General features: G+C 37.4%; 3 protein-coding genes across 3 annotated transcripts; all 3 read right to left on the bottom strand.

Annotated features, from left to right (window-relative positions):
* Positions 1–4,735: 4,735 nt before the first annotated feature.
* Positions 4,736–7,598, bottom strand: LOC117622542. Its single transcript, XM_034353263.1, has 4 exons — positions 7,526–7,598; positions 5,550–6,665; positions 5,400–5,454; positions 4,736–5,322 (listed from the first exon to the last, which is right to left on the bottom strand). Exons 2-4 carry the CDS (start codon positions 6,656–6,658, stop codon positions 5,191–5,193), a joined length of 1,296 nt encoding a protein of 431 aa, XP_034209154.1. The 5' UTR covers positions 6,659–6,665; positions 7,526–7,598; the 3' UTR covers positions 4,736–5,190.
* A 5,260-nt stretch (positions 7,599–12,858) lies between these two features.
* On the bottom strand, positions 12,859–13,773 carry LOC117621938. The gene has a single exon (XM_034352466.1). It carries the CDS (start codon positions 13,771–13,773, stop codon positions 12,859–12,861), a length of 915 nt encoding a protein of 304 aa, XP_034208357.1.
* Positions 13,774–13,887: 114 nt separating this feature from the next.
* LOC117621937 (zinc finger MYM-type protein 1-like) lies at positions 13,888–15,213 on the bottom strand. The gene has a single exon (XM_034352465.1). It carries the CDS (start codon positions 15,211–15,213, stop codon positions 13,888–13,890), a length of 1,326 nt encoding a protein of 441 aa, XP_034208356.1.
* Positions 15,214–19,597: the final 4,384 nt, after the last annotated feature.

Raw genomic sequence — 19,597 nt, 5'->3', positions numbered from 1 at the left:
TTACCACAGTAGATTGATATAACTAAATTAAGTGACATGCAATCACACAGCCAAATTTCACATTATTAATAACAATGCATGAATGCTCTTCATCTAATCCCTTTAATTCATATAACTGGACAAGCAGACATGCACGTCCCATACCATGCTTATACCACTTGGTCCCGAATGCCTATTTATATGAACTAACACCCATTTCAATCATCCCATAGTTTCCCTTTTGTTAGTCATCTTGTCTAACTCTCTTTCGCCAATTCCGAATCATCCAATAAAAATCATGTGCACTGTAGGATCCCTGAGACCTAGTACCTGCCAAGAGTTAGACTCAACTACATAAAAGACTATTTCCATTACCCTCTTTTCCAACAACTCCGACCAATTTCCATGACATGATATAATTATGCCTTTCACATATCTCATGTATCTCACAACAATGTAACCATTTAAAACATCACTAATGTATATATAATTATGCCAACATTATTCATATAGTTCACAATACGTTAATATCCTATATCAAGAATATTATATAATATCAAGAACATCCGGTATAATATCACACATAATATAGAGCTCACGAAATTTAATTAAATCAATCTTCTGCAAAGGTCCCAAGATATCCCTACCTCAAAACTAACGCTTTTACAAAAAATGTAAGATGATTCCCAATTTTCCATTGCATCCACACTCAAATTCTCTCTTTCTAGTATTTCCCTTTCTTAACTCTTATGTTTTTCCCATGCAAACCATGCATGCCGTGCGTTTCAAAGTGAAAGAATTGCATTCCTATTTATACTAAAGGAATGTCGGCTACACCTTTACTTCTATTGGATGAAGTAATTGGCGGTTTACTAAAGGATAACAATACAACAACCTTTCTGTTCAAGCCAAAGTTGAAATTTTTGTATACATACCTTGAAATTTTATTATTATTAAAATAATCCTACGTAAATAGTAGTTGCCCTTGGGTTGTCATGGTAATGGGTGGAAACACAACTTGCCGTACCACCTATTTATGTGAATAGTGTCTGTCCTTACGTACCCTTACACTTTGCCATGGCACTATGGGTGGAAATGCCCTAAGGAAAAGATAGGGAGGAGGCGGTAGGGTATGGTAGGTTTACTACCGAGATTGGCTGCCTAGAGTATTCTTTCCTCTTTTTTTTTTTTTAAAAAAAAGAAAAATTATTTTAAAGGGAAAATTGGAATTCAAAGTCCATCTGTAAAAATAGTTTTAATTTTCTTTCAAATGGAACACATGACAAAATTTGACTGGGAATATCATATGCTAACGTGGTAGTATCATACTACGCTATAATCATATGCCGAAAATTATAGAGTAGTACGGAACAACAAGTGATGTCTTGGGACGACTTGCCTCTGCAAAATGATACGTCTTATCTGGAAGGACCAATTGCAATTTTGGCCTTCGAAACCAAGCAACTTAGGAATCGATGTATACCACTTGTCAAAGTTCAATGGCAACACCACGGAGTTGAAGAAGCAACTTGAGAACTCGAGTCCGACATGAGAGAAAAGTATCCACACTATTTGAGTAGTGTGGGTGTCTTGAGTAGACCTCAAGGAAGGGATTTTTCTGAGAAAGGTAGAATGTGAGACACTGAAAAATTGCAGAATACGTGCACAGTAAAAATTGCATGATTCGTTTAGGGTGTATATTTTGGGTGTCCTATGTCTCAATATTTAGATTGAATTCATTTTTATGGAAAGGAGTAACAAAGTGTATATTTTAACAACTTAGTGATATTTAGTTTCTACTTTACTTGGATTAATAAGTTATGAAAGAGAACTTGTTGGCAAGGAAGATTTTCTTCCTTTTATCTTCTCTCTTTCCCCTTGGACCCCTCCCACTTTCTTTCATGTACCTTTATTCTCTAAAGATCAAGAACCATAACAAGGTCTTCTCCAACCTATTTGGTCCTAAACCCAAATTTGTCCTCCCAAAAGAGTAACCATTTGAGTTTTGCCCGGACTCAAACCGTTTTTTCCCCCAACCCTTCAAACTCAAATTTTAAGTCCTTAATTTTATGAAATTGTTCAAGAATGGTTTAAGTCTATTTTTGACAGGACAAGACCCAAATTCCACTTTACAATTTAAGCCGAACCGTGTATTTACTCATGATTACAGTTCAGTCATGAGTACTAGAGAGCGCTAGACTAGAGCTCTAACTGTTCTTGAGTCTTGCTCCCTAGGGTAATTTATCCCTCATTATTTGCCACAAGAATGCCCACCTGACAAACTCAGAAGGGATTCAAGGTATTCTCCCCTAAATCCACCAACACCAAAACAATATAAAATGTCGTTTCACATCAAACATTGTTTTATCGCCAAATACACCAATCAGAGCAATATATATTTATTATATATATTTATGTGGTTACTCACGAATGAATTTCCACCATACATCCACAACATATGTTGTATGGTTCAACACCAAAATCTCCAATAAAAAGAATCAATTCAAAACAAAATATGTTTCACTTACTTCATGAACCGTTGAAGAACAAGTTCATCATGTGCTTTAAATCAATTAAAACATTTTACAAAATCACAAACAACATGTTAATTATAGCCATTAACATTATCCAAGGTCACATTATAATAAATGTAATAATTCATGATTTTACTCACGATTATGATGGTTTTACTCACCTCTCATCCAAGTTGTGTCTTCAACAACTCAATGAATCCTCAATCTCGAACCTCAACAGTACCTAAGCAAAGTACATAACTCAACTTAGCAAAAAACTCCAAAATTCAAGATTTCGCATCTAATGACGAAAATGCGCTTTGGACCAACCAGGGGTCCAAAGCATTCAAATCTCATCCAACCAACTCCAAAACTGTGACGTACATGTTGTCGACGTCAAAACATGACCAATGACACCCGTTGTCCAAAAGGTCACTATTTGGGTCGGACCCATGGAACCCACGAGTCCCATAGGTCCCACGTGTCGAACAGACACCCCAAAAATCCGCCATGGTCCCACAACCTCAGATTCCAAATCTGATTGCACCAATGAACTCTAAATAATCTCGACATCACCCTATAACAATTTGGCCATGATCCAAGAGTCGGATCATTCTAGATCAGGACGTCCGATAATCAATTCGTCTGTACCTGCAGACTCCTAACTAGCTACAACATAATTAAAATAGGACACAATCCAACGGTCCGATCATCTTCGATTAATGATCTAGATTTGTGAGGCTCCGATCATCGACCAAACGATGGAATCTCAACACTTTAAGCATACCACCATGCTCAGTACCTTTAGGACTACAATTTGTCTCAAAACCCCTAACTCAGAATCCCCAACACGCGCAGCCACAGGACGCCACCTCCGGTGGTGGTTCAGGGTAGGGATGGCAAAAATTCCGGCGGGGCCAGGTCCCTGTCGGGTCCCCGACCCTAATGGGGGGAGATTTCAGGGCCAAATGGTTATCGGGTATGGGGATCCCCGAACTTAAAAAATCCCGGACGGGTATAGGGAGGGGATGGTATTGGCGTCCCCATCCCCGAATCTGACCTGAAAATACATATGTTTATATTTAAATAAATAAATATTTAATTATAATATTTATGTTTAACTCTAAGTTAACCTCTCTCTCCTAATTCTTCCTAATCTTTTCGAGAATTTCATATTGATGTGATTTTGAATAGTTGAGTTGAACTTTATAGTTAATTTGGATGTGTTGAATGATAATTTAATATGAAACTTAATGTTAAAATATATGATAAATATTTTTTGTGCAAAAAAAATCGGGGATTCGGGGCGGGTATGGGGGATAGTCCCCCGACGGGAACGAGGACGAGGATTCCCCGAAACCTATTAAATGAGGATTGGTTCGGGGATGGGGGCAGGGATGGAGAGCGGGGACGGGGATGGTATTGTCATACCCGGCCCCTACCAGACCCGTTGCCATCCCTAGGTTCGGGGCACTATTCCATCGACAGACCAGCCCTAGAATCGCTGGTCAAGACCTATACCAAAATGTTCGTAACACTGAGTAAAACAACTTTAATTCTTACCTCAAGGTCCTATTCGAAGCGTAAGTGGCTCAAACCGCCGGTTGAATTAGTTGACTCACTAATGACGAACCAACGTCACGGCATCATCGTTCCTTCATTTCATATATGATGGACTCGATTCTTCTTGGGTTATGCTCATGAGGTAACAAGCTTTCGATCTGGGTTGGTGGTGTCGATCACCGCCGCCATACGCCGTCTTCGGAGCCGCCGGAAATCACCTCTCCGATTAGCTCTCAAATCTCCGGGACAAATTGAAATTTCTGAATTTCAACAATGTCCCTCTGTAATTTATAAGCAAATAATCGGTTTGCAATTAAGTCCTTGGAACTTCAAACGAGCATAACTTCTTCGTTTCAACTCGGATTTACAAACCATTTGCGCCTACGCATTCGTGAGATCAAGCTCAATTTCAAATCTAAAAATTTATAAGTTCTCACTCAATTTCTTGTACTTCCTTTTAAAAATCATAAACTTAATCATAAGGACATTTTAGTCCAAATTTGAGATTAAGTCACTTAATTCCAATATTTTCACATCAAACCAAATTCGTAAAACACCGATATAGTCACACAACTTAATAAGATTTTCCACAAAAATAATAAAACCAAGTATTATTTTTTGAGGTTATTACAAATTTAAAATATTATTTCGACCGTTAGCTTTCAATTTCAGCCGTTGGATTTTTTTTTTACCGTTAAAATAGCTTGGATTTAATCTAGATCGTTGTTTTAGGATACCATTAGAATAAACAAAAAAAAGAAAAAAATTTGTGTCATTATTTAATTCCAACAGCTAAATCCCCAACCTTTGACAAGTGGCGCGACACAATTTGCAGAACCAGCAACGTGGGCCCCAATCACCCTTCCTTGAAAATGGCATGTCTCAGCCTTAAGTGGGCTCCACCAAAAAGTTTTCCAATTCAGGCAATAACTGGATTGGTATTTGGCCCCAAGTTTGGGTTTTCCCAAATTTTGCCTCCTTACTTTTCTTGAGTTGGGAGATGAATTGGACTATAATTTGGGATTTTTGTAAGTTGGCCTCATGGGTTAGAGATGGCCTAAGAACACAAAAATTAAGTTGTTTTCAACCAAAAAAAATTAAATAAGTTGTTTTCAACCAAATCAACTTCAGAACTTCAGAGTTTGCCCAAAGTGATGAGGCCTCTCTTCAAACAGAGGCCAAAGGATTTTCTAGACGTGCGCTTGGTCCTGGGCTTGATCCCGAGCTTGCAGTGTCCTTTCCGTTTGTATCTCTTTTCCAGTGGTCCCTGTGAAACCCAACCACATGTTGTCAGAAATTATAACTCAAAACACTTGTACAATTTGATTTATGGCATATACTTACATGTATTAGTTTCACCTTAGTTTCTATTCCTTTGGGTTCGTTATCCTCGCAATCTCTAAATCATAAGAAAATAAAAAGTCATACAAATAAGTATATTAAATGAATAGGGGCAAGAAGAATTAAAGACAAACAAGAAGGAAAGTAACTAACGGAGTGAAGCTGAAACCAATTAAGAATTTGTGCGCGCCATTTAGGTCCACATCATAAACAGTTGAATGCAAGGTGTTGATAGAGCTTTTTCCTCCTTCAGAGACAATTTGGAACGTGGTGATCCAAATGGGTTGACGACCACAACAATTGCTGTCAGTGCCACTCTGGACAAGACAAAAATCCAAGTTCCCTAGATGAACCATATACTCTGAGCACTGTTCAAAATATCCGTTGTACGTATGCTTTTTGTTGTATTCCAAACCATAAAGTCGCTGCGATCCGCTTATAGAATACGTACTAGGATCAAAGGAAAACTTTGCAACCTTCCCATGATGGAGGGTTAATAAACAATAGATGGTATTGCCTACAACCACAGCCCTCCCGCGGAAAGAAAAAGACCCCTTAGCTAAGACAGGATACCATTTATTTTCCTTCAGATTAAAAGCAATGAAACTCTTGCCGGCACTCGATGAGAGCAAAATATTATTTCCGCAAACAGCATAACCAGCCATCCCTCCTCTGCCCTTATAGAGTGCAAAGGGAACAGATGGCAGGGGCTCCCAACAGTCATTGCAGGGATCATACCGCTCAAAGGCTACCCTTGGATTATTTAGGGACCAAGAATCTGCAATTCCAAGATGATAAAGCTTGTTATACGCAGACATCAAAGTTGACCATCGGTTAAATGATTTGGGGTGCGTAAATGTATAGAATGACTTGGTCTCTGTGTCGAAAATACGTCCCTTCAAGTCCGGTTCCGCGGGGGCAGTGGTGGTGGACCTAAGGCTGTGCCTAAGGACATCGCGAGCAGTTAACAACATATATAACTTGGACAATCCATTGAACCTCAGAGCCACCAAACGACAACTGTACGGCTTAACCATATCGCTCTCACCAAAGATCTTGTTTACAGGATTAAGCAATGGGGGTCGATCTTCTTCACCCACGAGTGCTCTGCCTGGTCTTCCCCTTATAATTGCTCCTGATCCTTGTTCAATTTTTACTTCATATAACACACCTTCATATAGTCTTCCAAAATGTTGTGCCACTATGAACACAGATTTATAAGAGGTCTCCTGCTTTACCAACATCGAACATTCCCCCTCCATGTGCAAGCTGGACAACAATGATACAAATGAGAGAGAGGTACTTAAACACAAGTAATTAAGGGCCACACTAGTAGAGAATATCATAAAGAAAGAAGAAAAAACCTATTAAGGGTACATTACTCTAGAGATTAAGAAATAGATAAACAGATTCAAGCTCACTACAATCCTCAACAACCAAAATATATGTAAACTATAACTCAAAAGGTAGTAAAGAATATCAAACCACCCAACAAAATTATGCAGCAGAAGGTCATTAAGTAGCAGAGGCCATACATAACACATTGAAAGTCAAATGTAATGCAGAAAAAGATATAGTAGGTTAATTCATCACCAATAAAATCATTACATGAGAGCACGCGAAGAAACATGTAATATAAATATATTTTGCAATTGTATCAAATACTTTGCAATTACATCTTAAACCCTCATAAACCAACCAACATGTACTAAACCAATACCTAGTAGCCTAAGACACATTCTCTGTCAGTCATTCCACTTTTGCAATTACAAAATTACTAATTAATAGACCCATCTGGGTTCTGTATCTTCTGAATCAAATACACAACACAATAAGATTAACTATTTCGAAGACAACAAAAATTCTGCACCGAAAATCGAACCTTAATCAGTTTTCTTAAATTAAAGAAAGCAATTGAAATTGCGTTGAATAAAAAGAAAGAGCAATAAACTTTGTAGTACTGAAAACAATATCTGCACCAAAATAAAAGAGGTATTTCCAGTTTTAAGTCATAATGTTAAACAAGATTTGGAATAAAAGGGAATAAAAAGATGAGTAGAAAAGGGAAAGCAAAGCAGATGGCGCTGTGAAATCAGTACCAGCGGAACACTAAAGAATAATGAACTGACCTATATGGTGCTTCTGCGGCGGCTTCAACAGAGACAGAGAGAAAAAGAAAAAAGGGTTTTTTATTTGTCAGAAATTTTAAGAAAAAAGAAGGGGGTTAAACTACATAAAACCTCCAAACTATGGGCATTTTTCAAGTTCATACATCATTTATTAACTAATAATAAACTCACACAAACTTCCCTTTTTTTTTTCTTTTTTTTTTTTACAAACTACAAAAGATCCCCAAACTATGGGTCATTTTCAAGTTCATACCCACCTTTGGAGGCATTCTTTTCTCTAACTCGTAAGGGGCTAAACCCAAATTTTTCCCCTCCTAAAAAGTAACTATTTGGGTTTTACCCGGACTCAAATTGTTTTTCCTCCCAACCATCTGGACTTAAATTTTAAGTCTGCAACTTTATTAAATTATTTAAGAATGGTTTAAGTCTTTTTTTTTTTTTTTAATGGAAAACTTTTCTTCATGTAATCTTTTTAAATAACGTCATAGTTTAATTTTTTGAACAATTTGACCTAAAAAAATTAAAATTCCACAAATATAATTTTATTCCAGAAGAAAACACACAACATAAAAAAAAACACACACAAGATAATTAAAACACAAAACGAGGATTGAAACAATTGCCGACCTCATTCACTGTCTCCAAAGCTCCTCCAAAGATGATCGATCAAATCATGTAGGAGACTCTGATGCACATGTGGAGATCGAACTCTATTATGACGAATCATGTCATCAGAGAGAGTCTGACTATCTTGGTGGTACTCGTATGTAATGCTTGACTCCAGCTCATATTGTCTTGCTCTAGCTCTCCTAGATCGTTGTGGACACATATCCTCTTCATCAGATCCCTACATATTCGTACTCATCCAGCACAATCATGTTGTGCAAAAATTATACACACCATCATGATTGAGTGGAGGCTATCCTTGCACCACATACATGCAAGGCCTCGAACAATAGCCCATCGAGCCTGTAGTATTCCAAATCCTATTTCAACATCCTTCCTATACGCTTCTTGCAGTTGTGCAAAAAGCCTCTTCTTTAGGTCATCAGGAGAAGAAATGGTATTCACCAAAGTAGCCTAACGGGGGTAGATCCCATCTGCCAAATAGTAGCCCAAATGGTATTGATTTCCATTGACAATATTTTCAACATGAGGAGCACTCCATGTACCACATCATTGAATAATGGAGAACGAGCTAAAATGTTGATATCATTGTTGGATCCAGTGACTCCAAAAAAGGCATGCCATATCCATTTGTTGTATGAGGCCACGGCCTCTAGCACAACAGTGGATTTTTTTTTTTTTTTTTTGTGACCGGTAAATTGGCATGCCCAAGAAGACGGGCAGTTCTCTCATTCCCAATGCATGCAATCAAGACTTCCTAACATGCTTGGGAAGCCTCAATGGCTTGCCTTGTGCAATAGCTTGTAAAGGTCAGCTAGATTTGGAGACCTAAGGTACCATTGTCCATACACGGCTTCAACAGTGCAATAAAACTTACGGAGTGATTCAAGAGCTGTGCTTTCACTCAATCTACAGTACTCGTTGGTCGCGTCATCCAAGCATCCCCATGCGCACATACTAAAGACAGCGGTTAACTTTTGCATAGGGGATAGCCCTTGTCGGCCAAGTCCGTCTTTTTTCTGGCGAAAGTATGGCTTGTGGTTGACAACATCATTCAAGATGCGGTAAAACAACTTTTTCAGCATTCAGAACTGCCTATGAAAGTTCGTAGTATTAAATGTGGCCTTTCAACAAAGTAGTTGGACATGAGATTGCAATGGTGATCTTTCTTTTCACGGTTCTTGTACTCATGACCGACTACCGACCCACCATGTTTGGTAGCTTCATTCTCTAGTGAATTATGGTGGATAATGGCTTGTATCACTCTCTGATGATGCTCGTCATCATCTGAATCATCATCCAACATAAAGAAAAAGATGGCATTGCCACATTTATCCATTAAAAGCTTGAAATGATATGAAAGTATGAGAATGAAGAAGATAATGTGCTTGAAATAATATCAAAAGTATAAGAATGAAAGAAGATTGATGAAATTGACAAAGGAGAAATAAATTAGAAATAGAAAAAATATTTTTGGTAGATTAATTGAGAAATTGGTGAGTATTTTATATAGTTTGGAGTGAGTTTTGGGGTTGGATATGATTTAAATTAATTAAAAATATTATATTAACCATTGGATTTAAATTTCAACAGTTGGATCTTTCTTTTTTTACAGTTAAAATAGCTTTGATTTATTCTAGATCGTTGATTTAAGTTACTATTAGAATTGTTTTTAAAAAAAAATGAAATTTGAATTGCAATGGCAACATAAGTTGGTGCGAACATGTGACACCTGCTGCGTCATGCTAGCAGACAAAGACTGCTACGTGGGCCCCAGCACGGGCCCCAATCTGTTTTTTGATGCACATGGGATGTGCCAGCTGTAGGTGGGCTCCACTGAATATTTTTGGGTTCAAGCAATACTTGGACTGCTATTTTAGTCCAAGTTTGGGTTTTCCTAAATTTTGGTCTCATCATTTTCTTGGGTTGGGAGAGGCTTTGGGCTATAATTTGGGATATTTTGGGTTTAGCCTCATGGGTTGGAGATGGCCTTACAAGACATACTCTAACTCGCGGAAAACCTACAATTTACCCACTCTATTAGATAAACTATTAATGAATCTATTAAATGCTTGCATGACAGGACCTGACCCAAATTCCTCTTTGGAATCTGAGCCGAACCCTGTACGTGCTCGACACCTGGCAGGTGCTGATCACACTTGACCAAACTGCCATTCTAACTAAAATTAAAAAATAATTCCTTAGGTTTGACTTTTGTTGAAAATTCGGCAGAGTCTCTCTTGTAAATTGCTGGTTCCCAAACTTTTTCACCTGTACAACAGGCAATTTAAATATCCACAACCGTTCAGCATACACAATAACAGTATTCATGCAACCAAACCTCAAATCTTTATGGCCTCAGGCCTCTTTAAATCAAATAAACCGTTCTCCCATCTGAAACTGATTCCAACTTTTGAAACAACATGAATACATTAACAGATTTCAAAATAACTTAACTGAACAGCTTTTCAATCACTTGGTCTCATAGCTGCACCTAGTAACTCTAAGTTGCCTACTAACCTTTAACAAGGGATCAAGTCACACGTAGTTCTTTCTCTTTGTTTTATTGACAAGTTATGTTTTCAACTTTGATATTTACCACTTATTTTGCAAAATCAAATATGAAAAGAAAATATTGAGAGGATAATAACTTTTAAATTAGAAAAGAAACACAAGGAGAACAAAACGGGTATATAAAATCAGGTAATGACATGGTAAAATAAAACTTCACTTAAGAAAATAATCGTGAATTATACAAAATCCTTAAAACTTAGAAAACTCTTAATCCTTATCTCTTAAGTAGGAAAACATATATTAAAACTTTCGCCCATAAATACCATCATAAAATCCTCAATTTCTAGTTTAAAACATTTCAAAACTTGAATACTCTCTACCTAGGCTTACTGCCCATTCGTGATCCGACAATTCTACTAAATTTCTGTCAATTCCAGAAATGTACCGTCAACTCTATCAATTTCTATTTATTTCTTACATTATACCGTCAATTCCTTGTGTCTAAAAAATAATTCAAATAGTATTCAAAACTTGTTTACACTTAATTTCCACAAAATATTGTTGACGTGAGTCTTCTAATTAATCAAGGAGATTTATTTCCTTGATTAATTAAGGGATTTACTTTCCTATTCTATATAGTTGACAAATCATTATATAATTAGGAGATACTATCCTAATTGATTACTATATCTATTTCCTTGTAAAGCACTCATGTAAACTTCTATATATACCTCCTTATGGAGAAGAATAAAACATAACCCAAAGTATTCAAACCATATTCATATTTTAGCATGACATCAGAGCAATCGATCCTAGGTTGTCTCTAAACCCTTATCTCAAATTTCTCATATTCAAATCCAAAACCCTAAATCAAATTCCTCATATTTTTCCCCAAATCCAAATCCCTCAAATCTAAAGTCGTCAAATCCTCTTATCCAAATCCCTAAACACATACCCTCAAATCTTATACACATACTCTCAAATCCAATTCCTAAATCAAATTCCTCAAATCACAATTCCTCACATTCTCATATCACATCTTACTTCCGCTGCGATGTCAGGAATCCATATGATTCTCCCTCTTATTGTAGACTCACATAAGCATGCGGTCAATCCTGCTAACCAAGCTACCTAGACTCATGCTTCTATTGCCACCACCAAAGATTCTACTTTTCATACGTCCTCTCAAAAATTCGCATGGATTATCGACTCGGGTGGTACGGATCACATGACATTTGATCCTAACTAACTTATTAGTCGCAAATCATCCACTTCATCGGTGGTGTCCAATGCTAATGGTACCCCATCCCCCGTGGTTGGGGAGTGCTATCTATCTCTCACTACTTCCCTACATCTGGATTCTGTATTACTTGTTCCATCTTTGGACAATAACTTGTTATCTGTTGCACAACTTACTACTACTTTGGGGTGTATTGTAACATTTTGGCCAAATCATTGTATTTTTTCAGGACATCTTCACAGGAAAGATGATTGGCTATGGTACTCGGCGGGGCAAACTCTGCTATTTAGACTGGGCACCGGATAGTGAGGTCAAGCTTGGTCAAGCTTTCACAACCAGTGGAACTCGTCTTGAGAGGGAGAGAGACAAAATTTGGTTATGACAAAAATGTCTTTGGCATGCCTCGTTCGGTTATCTTAAAAAGTTGTTTCCATCATTATTTTTCAGTCTTGATGTTTCCAGCTTCCAGTGTGATACGTGTGAATTGGCTAAGAGCCATCGTGTCCCGTTTCCATTAAGTTCAAATAAGAGTTTGGTTCCGTTTTCTCTTGTTCATTCTGATGTTTGGGGACCTGATAAAATTGTCAGTCCGGTAGGGGCGCGATGGTTTGTCACGTTTATAGATGATTGCACATGCATGACTTGGGTTTTTCTTCTCAAAACTAAAGGGGAAGTCAGTTCCAGGTTTCAACAGTTTTACCAAATGGTGGAGACTCAATTTCATGCCAGAATTTAGGTTCTTCGTTCTGACAATGACGGAGAATTTCTCAACTATGATCTTAACCAGTTCTTACAAGATCATGGCATCATATATCCAGGGACGGACCTAGGAATTTTGTGTCGTGGGGTCATAGTGTAAAAGTTCAATTTTTTTTTGAAAGTTTAAAATAACATTGAAAATAAAACTAGAGTACATTCATTCATAATTCATGTAAAAAAACAACATTACAAATTACAATTGGCCACGACGAGGTTTCATATTTTGAAAACGTAGCATTATAGCTTCATTTTCAATACAATCAAAAACATCCTTCTCAACATAAACAAGCAAGCTATCACTCAACCATTGATCTCCCATTTTGTTCTGAAGTGGACCTTTGATAATATTCATGACGGAGAATGCCCTCTCGACTGAAGTAGTAGCAACCGGTAAAACTAGAGCCAATGTAATAAGCAAATACACATAATTGAATGTTTGATGCATCCTTGTCTCCACCATTTTTTTTGCAAGATCACCAATCCCTTGAAAGTCAGAGAAATCACTACTCGAACTCACATAATGAATATAAAGCTCAAGTTGATCATCAAGTGCCAAAAGATCCCCATCCGAAAAGTCTTGAGGATAAAATTGAGCAAGACGAAGTAACTTTTGTTTATCAAAAGCTACAAATGAATCATTTGGACTCAAACATGCCAAACAAATAAGCAACTCAGTATTTACCTCATTAAAACGATCATCTAACTCCGTAAGTTGCTCGTCAATGACATAAATAAAGAGCTCCACACGATAATGATGACGATTTGTCTTTATTGGAGCATTACGCCTTGACCTCCCTGGAAGTACGAAGGCCTCATCCATGGTAGGAACATCAATATGATGTTTGTCACAAAATGAAGACACCTCTTCAACCAATGCATCAAACCCATTATTCCTCATCCAATGTAGCTTTTCCTTGCATGATTTCACCAAAGCCATTGCATTCACAATTTCTTGATCTTTCTTTTGCAATGCTTGTGACACATCATTTGTGAGTCCCAATATAGCCTTCATTAAGAATAGGTGAAACACAAACTGAAAAGTAAGCATTTCCCTTTGAATCTTATTTGCTTCACCGGCACTATCATTGGGATTATCATCAATAATCATTTGAAGCACATGAATCACAGATGAAAACATAGAAATGATGCTAATAATGGTACCGTAATGTGAGCTCCATCGTGTGTCACCGGCACGTTTGAGACTTGTTTCTTGATGCAAACCTCACCCCGTTATAAGACAATCATTTTCAAAAGCTATCACAAGTTCTTCTTGGAGTTGTGCTCTAAGTGCATCACGCCGCTTACACGATGCTCCAACATGGTTAACCACACTATTAGTGGTTGTGAAGAAAGAGGCAATATCAATATTCTTCTTTGCTACGGCAACAAGTGCTAGTTGAAGTTGATGAGCAAAGCAATGAACATAGTATGCACAAGGTTGTTCTCTCAAAATCTTTGTTTTAAGGCCTTTCAACTCACCTCTCATATTGCTAGCTCCATCATAACCTTGTCCTCGTAACTTGGAAAAGCTCAAACCATTGGAAGAAAAGAATATGTCAATGGCATCCTTTAGTGAACTTGAAGTGGTGTCGGTAACATGTTGAACCCCCACAAACCTTTCAATTACATGCCCTTTGTCATCCACATAACGCAACACCATAGCCATTTGCTCTTTCACAAAAATATCACGTGCTTCATCCACCAATATAGAAAAGAATCTATCTTTTAAATCACTCATGATGACATCAAGTGTTTCCCCGGCACATGCATTGACAATATCTTTTTGAATCTTTGGAGCTACTAACTTGAGATTCCCCGGAGCATTTTCCAACACAACTTCTTTAACTTTCTCATCATTGTCTGCAAGGAATTGCAATAGCTCCAAGTAATTTCCCCTATTGCTTGAAGTGGCACTTTCATCATTTCCACGAAAAGAAAGACCTTGTCTCAATAGAAACTTAGTGCACTTGATTGATGCAATTAAGCATCTTCGATATGCCATACGAGCTTGTTCAGAGTGTTTGCTCACAGCCGTTTCAATATGTGTATTTTGATTCATCAAATTTGTAGCGGCTTCTCTAGCTTTATTATGAACACTACCAACCGGTCCAACATGCACCTTCATTCTTTCTCTCCCTTTCTTCCAATTCTTAAACCCTGCTCCAGTGAAGGCTTCACTACCCACTTGTTCAAAATTGGATTTAAAGAGATAGCAATAAAGACAAAATGCAGCATCTTTAGATACACTATACTCCAACCAATCAAATTCATCAAACCATTGGGGAATGAAGCGTCGATTAATTCCTGAGATATTACTTTGTGGGAAAGAATGACCTCTAGGTTGACAAGGTCCTTTTTGTAGATATGCTCTTCGAACCTCATCTCTAATATTAGTATCATACTCAATCATACGAATTCCTAGTCCCGGGTCTGCCTGAAGATTAGCCAAAACCTCATCTAACTCACTTTGTCTTGAACTTGAAGTTCTTGAACTACCCACACTATCCGAACTACCCAATGATGACTTTCTCTTAAAAAATCTTTCCATAATTCTACATAAATTAATCAAAATAATAACTAAAATCAATTCAAGAGAACACCAAATTTATACCAATTAACCACAAAAAATTCATAAATGAAACATCCAATAAATCAAAACAACACCAAATTTATACCAATTAACCACAAAAAATTCATAAATGAAACATCCAATAAATCTAAACAACACCAAATTTATACCAATTAACCACAAAAAATTCATAAATGAAACATCCAATAAATCAAAACAACACCAAATTTATACCAATGAAACATCCATTTATACAAATTTATACCAATCAAAAAAAAATTCGCTGGTCCAAAACGACGCCGTTTTGGCCAGCGAGTTTTAAAAAAAAATTCGCGCGTCTGGTCCAAAACGACGCCGTTTTGGCCAGTCTGTTTTTTAAAAAAAAATAGAAGCTGGCCAAAACGACGCCGTTTTGGCCAGCTTCTTTCAAACAGAACAGAGCTTCCCTGTTCATCTTCTTCTTCCTCTATCTGCAAATCCTCTCTCTCATGGGGTCACACCCCAATTCAAAGGCACTTTCTACCTTGCTTCCATGGAGTCCATGGGGTCTTTTGACCCCATTGACCCCACTATGGGTCCGTCCCTGCATATATCAACGCTCAAGCCCTTACACTCCCCAACAGAATGGGGTGGCTGAAAGAAAGAACAGACACTTATGGAAGTCGTTCGTGCCTCTCTCTTTGGTGCCAATATGCCAGGATCCTTTTGGGGCAAAGCCGTCGTCTCTACAGCATACCTTATCAATCGGATTCCCTCTAGTATCCTAAATTTTCAAACACCATTTCAAACACTTCACTACCATATCTAAACACCTTTCGCCCCAAACCTAGAACCCTGAATTTTTGATTGTGTTGTATTTGTCCACTATCATGATCACCAACGAAGCAAATTGGATCCCTGAGCCGAAAAGTGTGTTTTCATTGGCTATGCACCTCATCAGAAAGGATACCAGTGTTATCATTCTCCTAGTCAGAAGGTTTATACCTTCATAGATGTTGTGTTTTGGGAACATGACTTATATTTTTCAACAGCCCATTAGGAGAATCGAGAATCCACCATTGCTCCAATTCTCGATTTTTTCCTTATGACGTCACTCTACATCAAAATGACCGGTAGCCAATGGAAAACAACCGGTTGTCCCCTTTTAGTTCTTCAAATCCGGAGAACCTGCTTCAAAATAACCCGTCACCAGCAGACAGCGACCGGTCGCTAAAGGAAACTGATTCATTGTCTTCACACTGTCAAAATCAGGATGAGGAAATTGAAATATCCCATGATGAGATTTTGCCTACTTCAACTCTAGTACCACACCAATCACCTGCTAAGGAAGTCATTCAGGTAACATATTTCCCTGAAACTGATAACACTAATAAAATATCCCATGATAATTTGATTTCAGAAGGCATATAGCCTACATATCAGCTTCCAGAAAGGAAAAGCCGTGGCAAACCTTGAGTACAATATGAAGCAGATCTTAAAGCCAAAGGGAAATACCCCATTAATAATTATATATCTCTCAGCAGATTATCAGAGTCATGTGTGCACTATGTGAAGCAGTTGGCTGACGTGGCTCTTCCCGATAGAGTAACTTAAGCACTAAAAGACCCAAAATGGAAAAAAACAATGAATGAAGAAATGCGAGCTCTCCAAAAGAATGTTACATGGGAACTCGAGCCCCTACCTCATGGAAATATGACAATAGGATGCAGGTAGATTTATACTGTGAAACTCAAAGCAGATGGATCCATTGAAAGATATAAAGCTAGATTGGTGGCGAAGGGATACACAGAGATATGGGATAGACTACCATGAGACCTTTGCCCCAGTAGCCAAGATTAACACTAATAGAGCCCTATTGTCTCTAGCAGCAAATCTCGATTGGCCACTACATCAGTTTGATGTCAAAAATGCATTCTTACATGGAAACTTGGAAGAATAAGTATATATGGACTTACCCCCAGGATGTAATTCAATTCATGACAAGAAGAATCAAGTTTGCAAGCTCAGGAAGTCATTATATGGATTAAAACAATCTCCCAGGGCATGGTTTGGCAGATTTACTAAATCTATGAAGAATTTTGGATATACACAGAATAATTCAGATCACACCATATTCTTGAAGAGTGGTGAGTGAAAACTTATTGCATTGATTGTTTATGTAGATGACATAGTTGTAACTGGAAACGACATAGGAGAGCAACTAAAGTAATTTGTCTTAGGAATTTGAGATGAAGGATTTAGGTGATCTGAAGTACTTTCCCGAAATCGAAGTAGCAAGGTCAAAAACAGGTATATTTCTGTCTCAAAGGAAGTATGTAATGGATCCACTCATTGAAACAGGAATGTTTGGATATAAGCATGTTGACACACCCATTGAGATGAATCACAAGTTGTGTGAAGACATGGACCAAGAATCAACCAATAAGGAACAGTACCAACGCCTTATTGGAAGGTTGATATACCTAGCACACACAAGACTAGATATTTCATATGTTGTGAGTGTTGTTAGTCAGTTTATGCATTCACCCAGTGTTTCTCATAGGAATGTTGTTGATCGAATCTTAAGATATTTAAAGTCAGCCCCTGGGAAAGGATTAATGTTCTAAAAAAATGGAGATCTTGAAGTTGTTGGATATACAGATGCTAATTAGGCTGGCTCCATTACTGATAGAGGCTTTACTTTAGGTTACTTTCCTTTCGTGGGAAGTAACCTAGTCACTTGGCAAAGTAAAAAAATAAAATGTGGTTTCTTGGTCTAGTGCAGAAGCAGAGTATCGAGGAATGGCTCACGTAATTTTTGAATTACTATGGATCAGAAGACTATTGACAGAATTGGGCTTCAAGCCAGAAAAGCCAATGGAGTTACATTGTGACAACAAGTCAGCTATTGATATTGCCCATAATCCAGTTCAACATGATCGAACCAAACATGTTGAGGTGGATAAATATTTTATCAAAGAAAAAATTGAGAAGAAGACCATCTGCTTACCATTCGTAAAATCAAAAGATCAACTGGAAGATATCTTAACAAAAGCTGTTTGTGGCAGAGTATTTCATGACTCACTTACCAAGTTGGGCATTGGTGACATATATGCACAAACTTGTGGAGAAATGTTGACGTGAGTCTCCTAATTAATTAAGGGATTTACTTTCTTATTCTATATAGTTGACAAATCATTGTATAATTAGGAGATACTATCCTAATTGATTACTATATCTATTTCCTTGTAAAGCACTCATGTACACTCTTATATATACCTCCTTATGGAGAAGAATAAAACCTAACCCAAAGTATTCAAACTATATTCATATTTTAGCAAATACTGTATTCCACAATTAAAACAATAGACTTTCATAAATAACCCGATATCACCCAATCCATATACTTTAATAATAATCATAATAATATTAATTAATGATAAATAATAACCTTTAGAGATCTCATATCCTCATTAACCATATTGAATCAATTTTCAATCAAAACTCACTATACAAGAAATTCCATATTAGAAGAACGAAGTACACTTAAAAACAAATGTCCCCTTATTTACTAATAATCATTGCCGAGACACGAGACTCACTTTCACAACCCATAAATCAAATATCCCATGCTAATTCATTCCATAACTTCAATTATCAAACTAATATTCAAGAATTTCATACGATACTATAAAACAATCTCATATTTCCAATATAATCAACATAATTCAAATAATAGTCTGGACTCATAAATCAAGGGTGAAACTATCTCAGAAGACTCATAGTCAACCGAGAGGTCAAACTCCCCAAACTTAGTCAACCAGGCCTATGGGGCCCACGACCTCAGATTCCCAATCTGAAAGTTTCTATGAGTTCCACAAGTTTTATTATACATGTCCTGTAAGTTTGGTCTAAATCGAAAGGTCGGATCGCTCGCGATCGGACGGTTATCATTTTACACAAACTTTAAGTCATTCAATCGGAGTATCCGGGACTCTGAGTCACGATCCGCGAATACCTACACGATTCTGGAGGTGCCTAGATCAACATATTTGAAATTGGAGTCGATCCAACAGTCCAAACATATTGAACCCGGATAATGCCTAATATGCGTAATTCGATCGATAGTCAAATGATAACAAAATTCAAATCCGAGCATACCGTCGTGCTCGGGACAACATGTGAATCATTTTAGGATCAAATGGGTCACCCAAATAGTGTCCTACCCCTCAATACATATACCTATGTGATCCGAACAACAAGCGGATCAACTTTTGTTCTTGGACGAAGACCAAAAAGTGACCGGAACTTATCGGAAACACTAGTTGAAAACCGGCTGAAACTTAAAGTTGTAAATTGAGTTTCAAAACTCAAAAATCGATCC

Source organism: Prunus dulcis, chromosome 3 (assembly GCF_902201215.1).
Source record: "Prunus dulcis chromosome 3, ALMONDv2, whole genome shotgun sequence".
Lineage (NCBI taxonomy): Eukaryota > Viridiplantae > Streptophyta > Magnoliopsida > Rosales > Rosaceae > Prunus > Prunus dulcis.
The sequence above is the reverse complement of the archived record's forward strand: the minus strand, read 5'-3'. Positions and strand labels throughout refer to the sequence as shown.

What these genes read in the sequence shown, in the direction of transcription:
- LOC117622542 (XM_034353263.1), bottom strand. Translation starts at nt 6,658, where the DNA reads ATGGAGGGGGAATGTTCGATGTTGGTAAAGCAGGAGACCTCTTATAAA. An exon ending in ATTGGTTTCAGCTTCACTCC is followed by an intron (nt 5,455 to 5,549) that starts GTTAGTTACTTT and finishes CTTATGATTTAG; the next exon opens with AGATTGCGAGGATAACGAAC. An exon ending in CTAAGGTGAAACTAATACAT is followed by an intron (nt 5,323 to 5,399) that starts GTAAGTATATGC and finishes TGGGTTTCACAG; the next exon opens with GGACCACTGGAAAAGAGATA.
- LOC117621938 (XM_034352466.1), bottom strand. Translation starts at nt 13,773, where the DNA reads ATGATTATTGATGATAATCCCAATGATAGTGCCGGTGAAGCAAATAAG.
- LOC117621937 (XM_034352465.1), bottom strand. Translation starts at nt 15,213, where the DNA reads ATGGAAAGATTTTTTAAGAGAAAGTCATCATTGGGTAGTTCGGATAGT.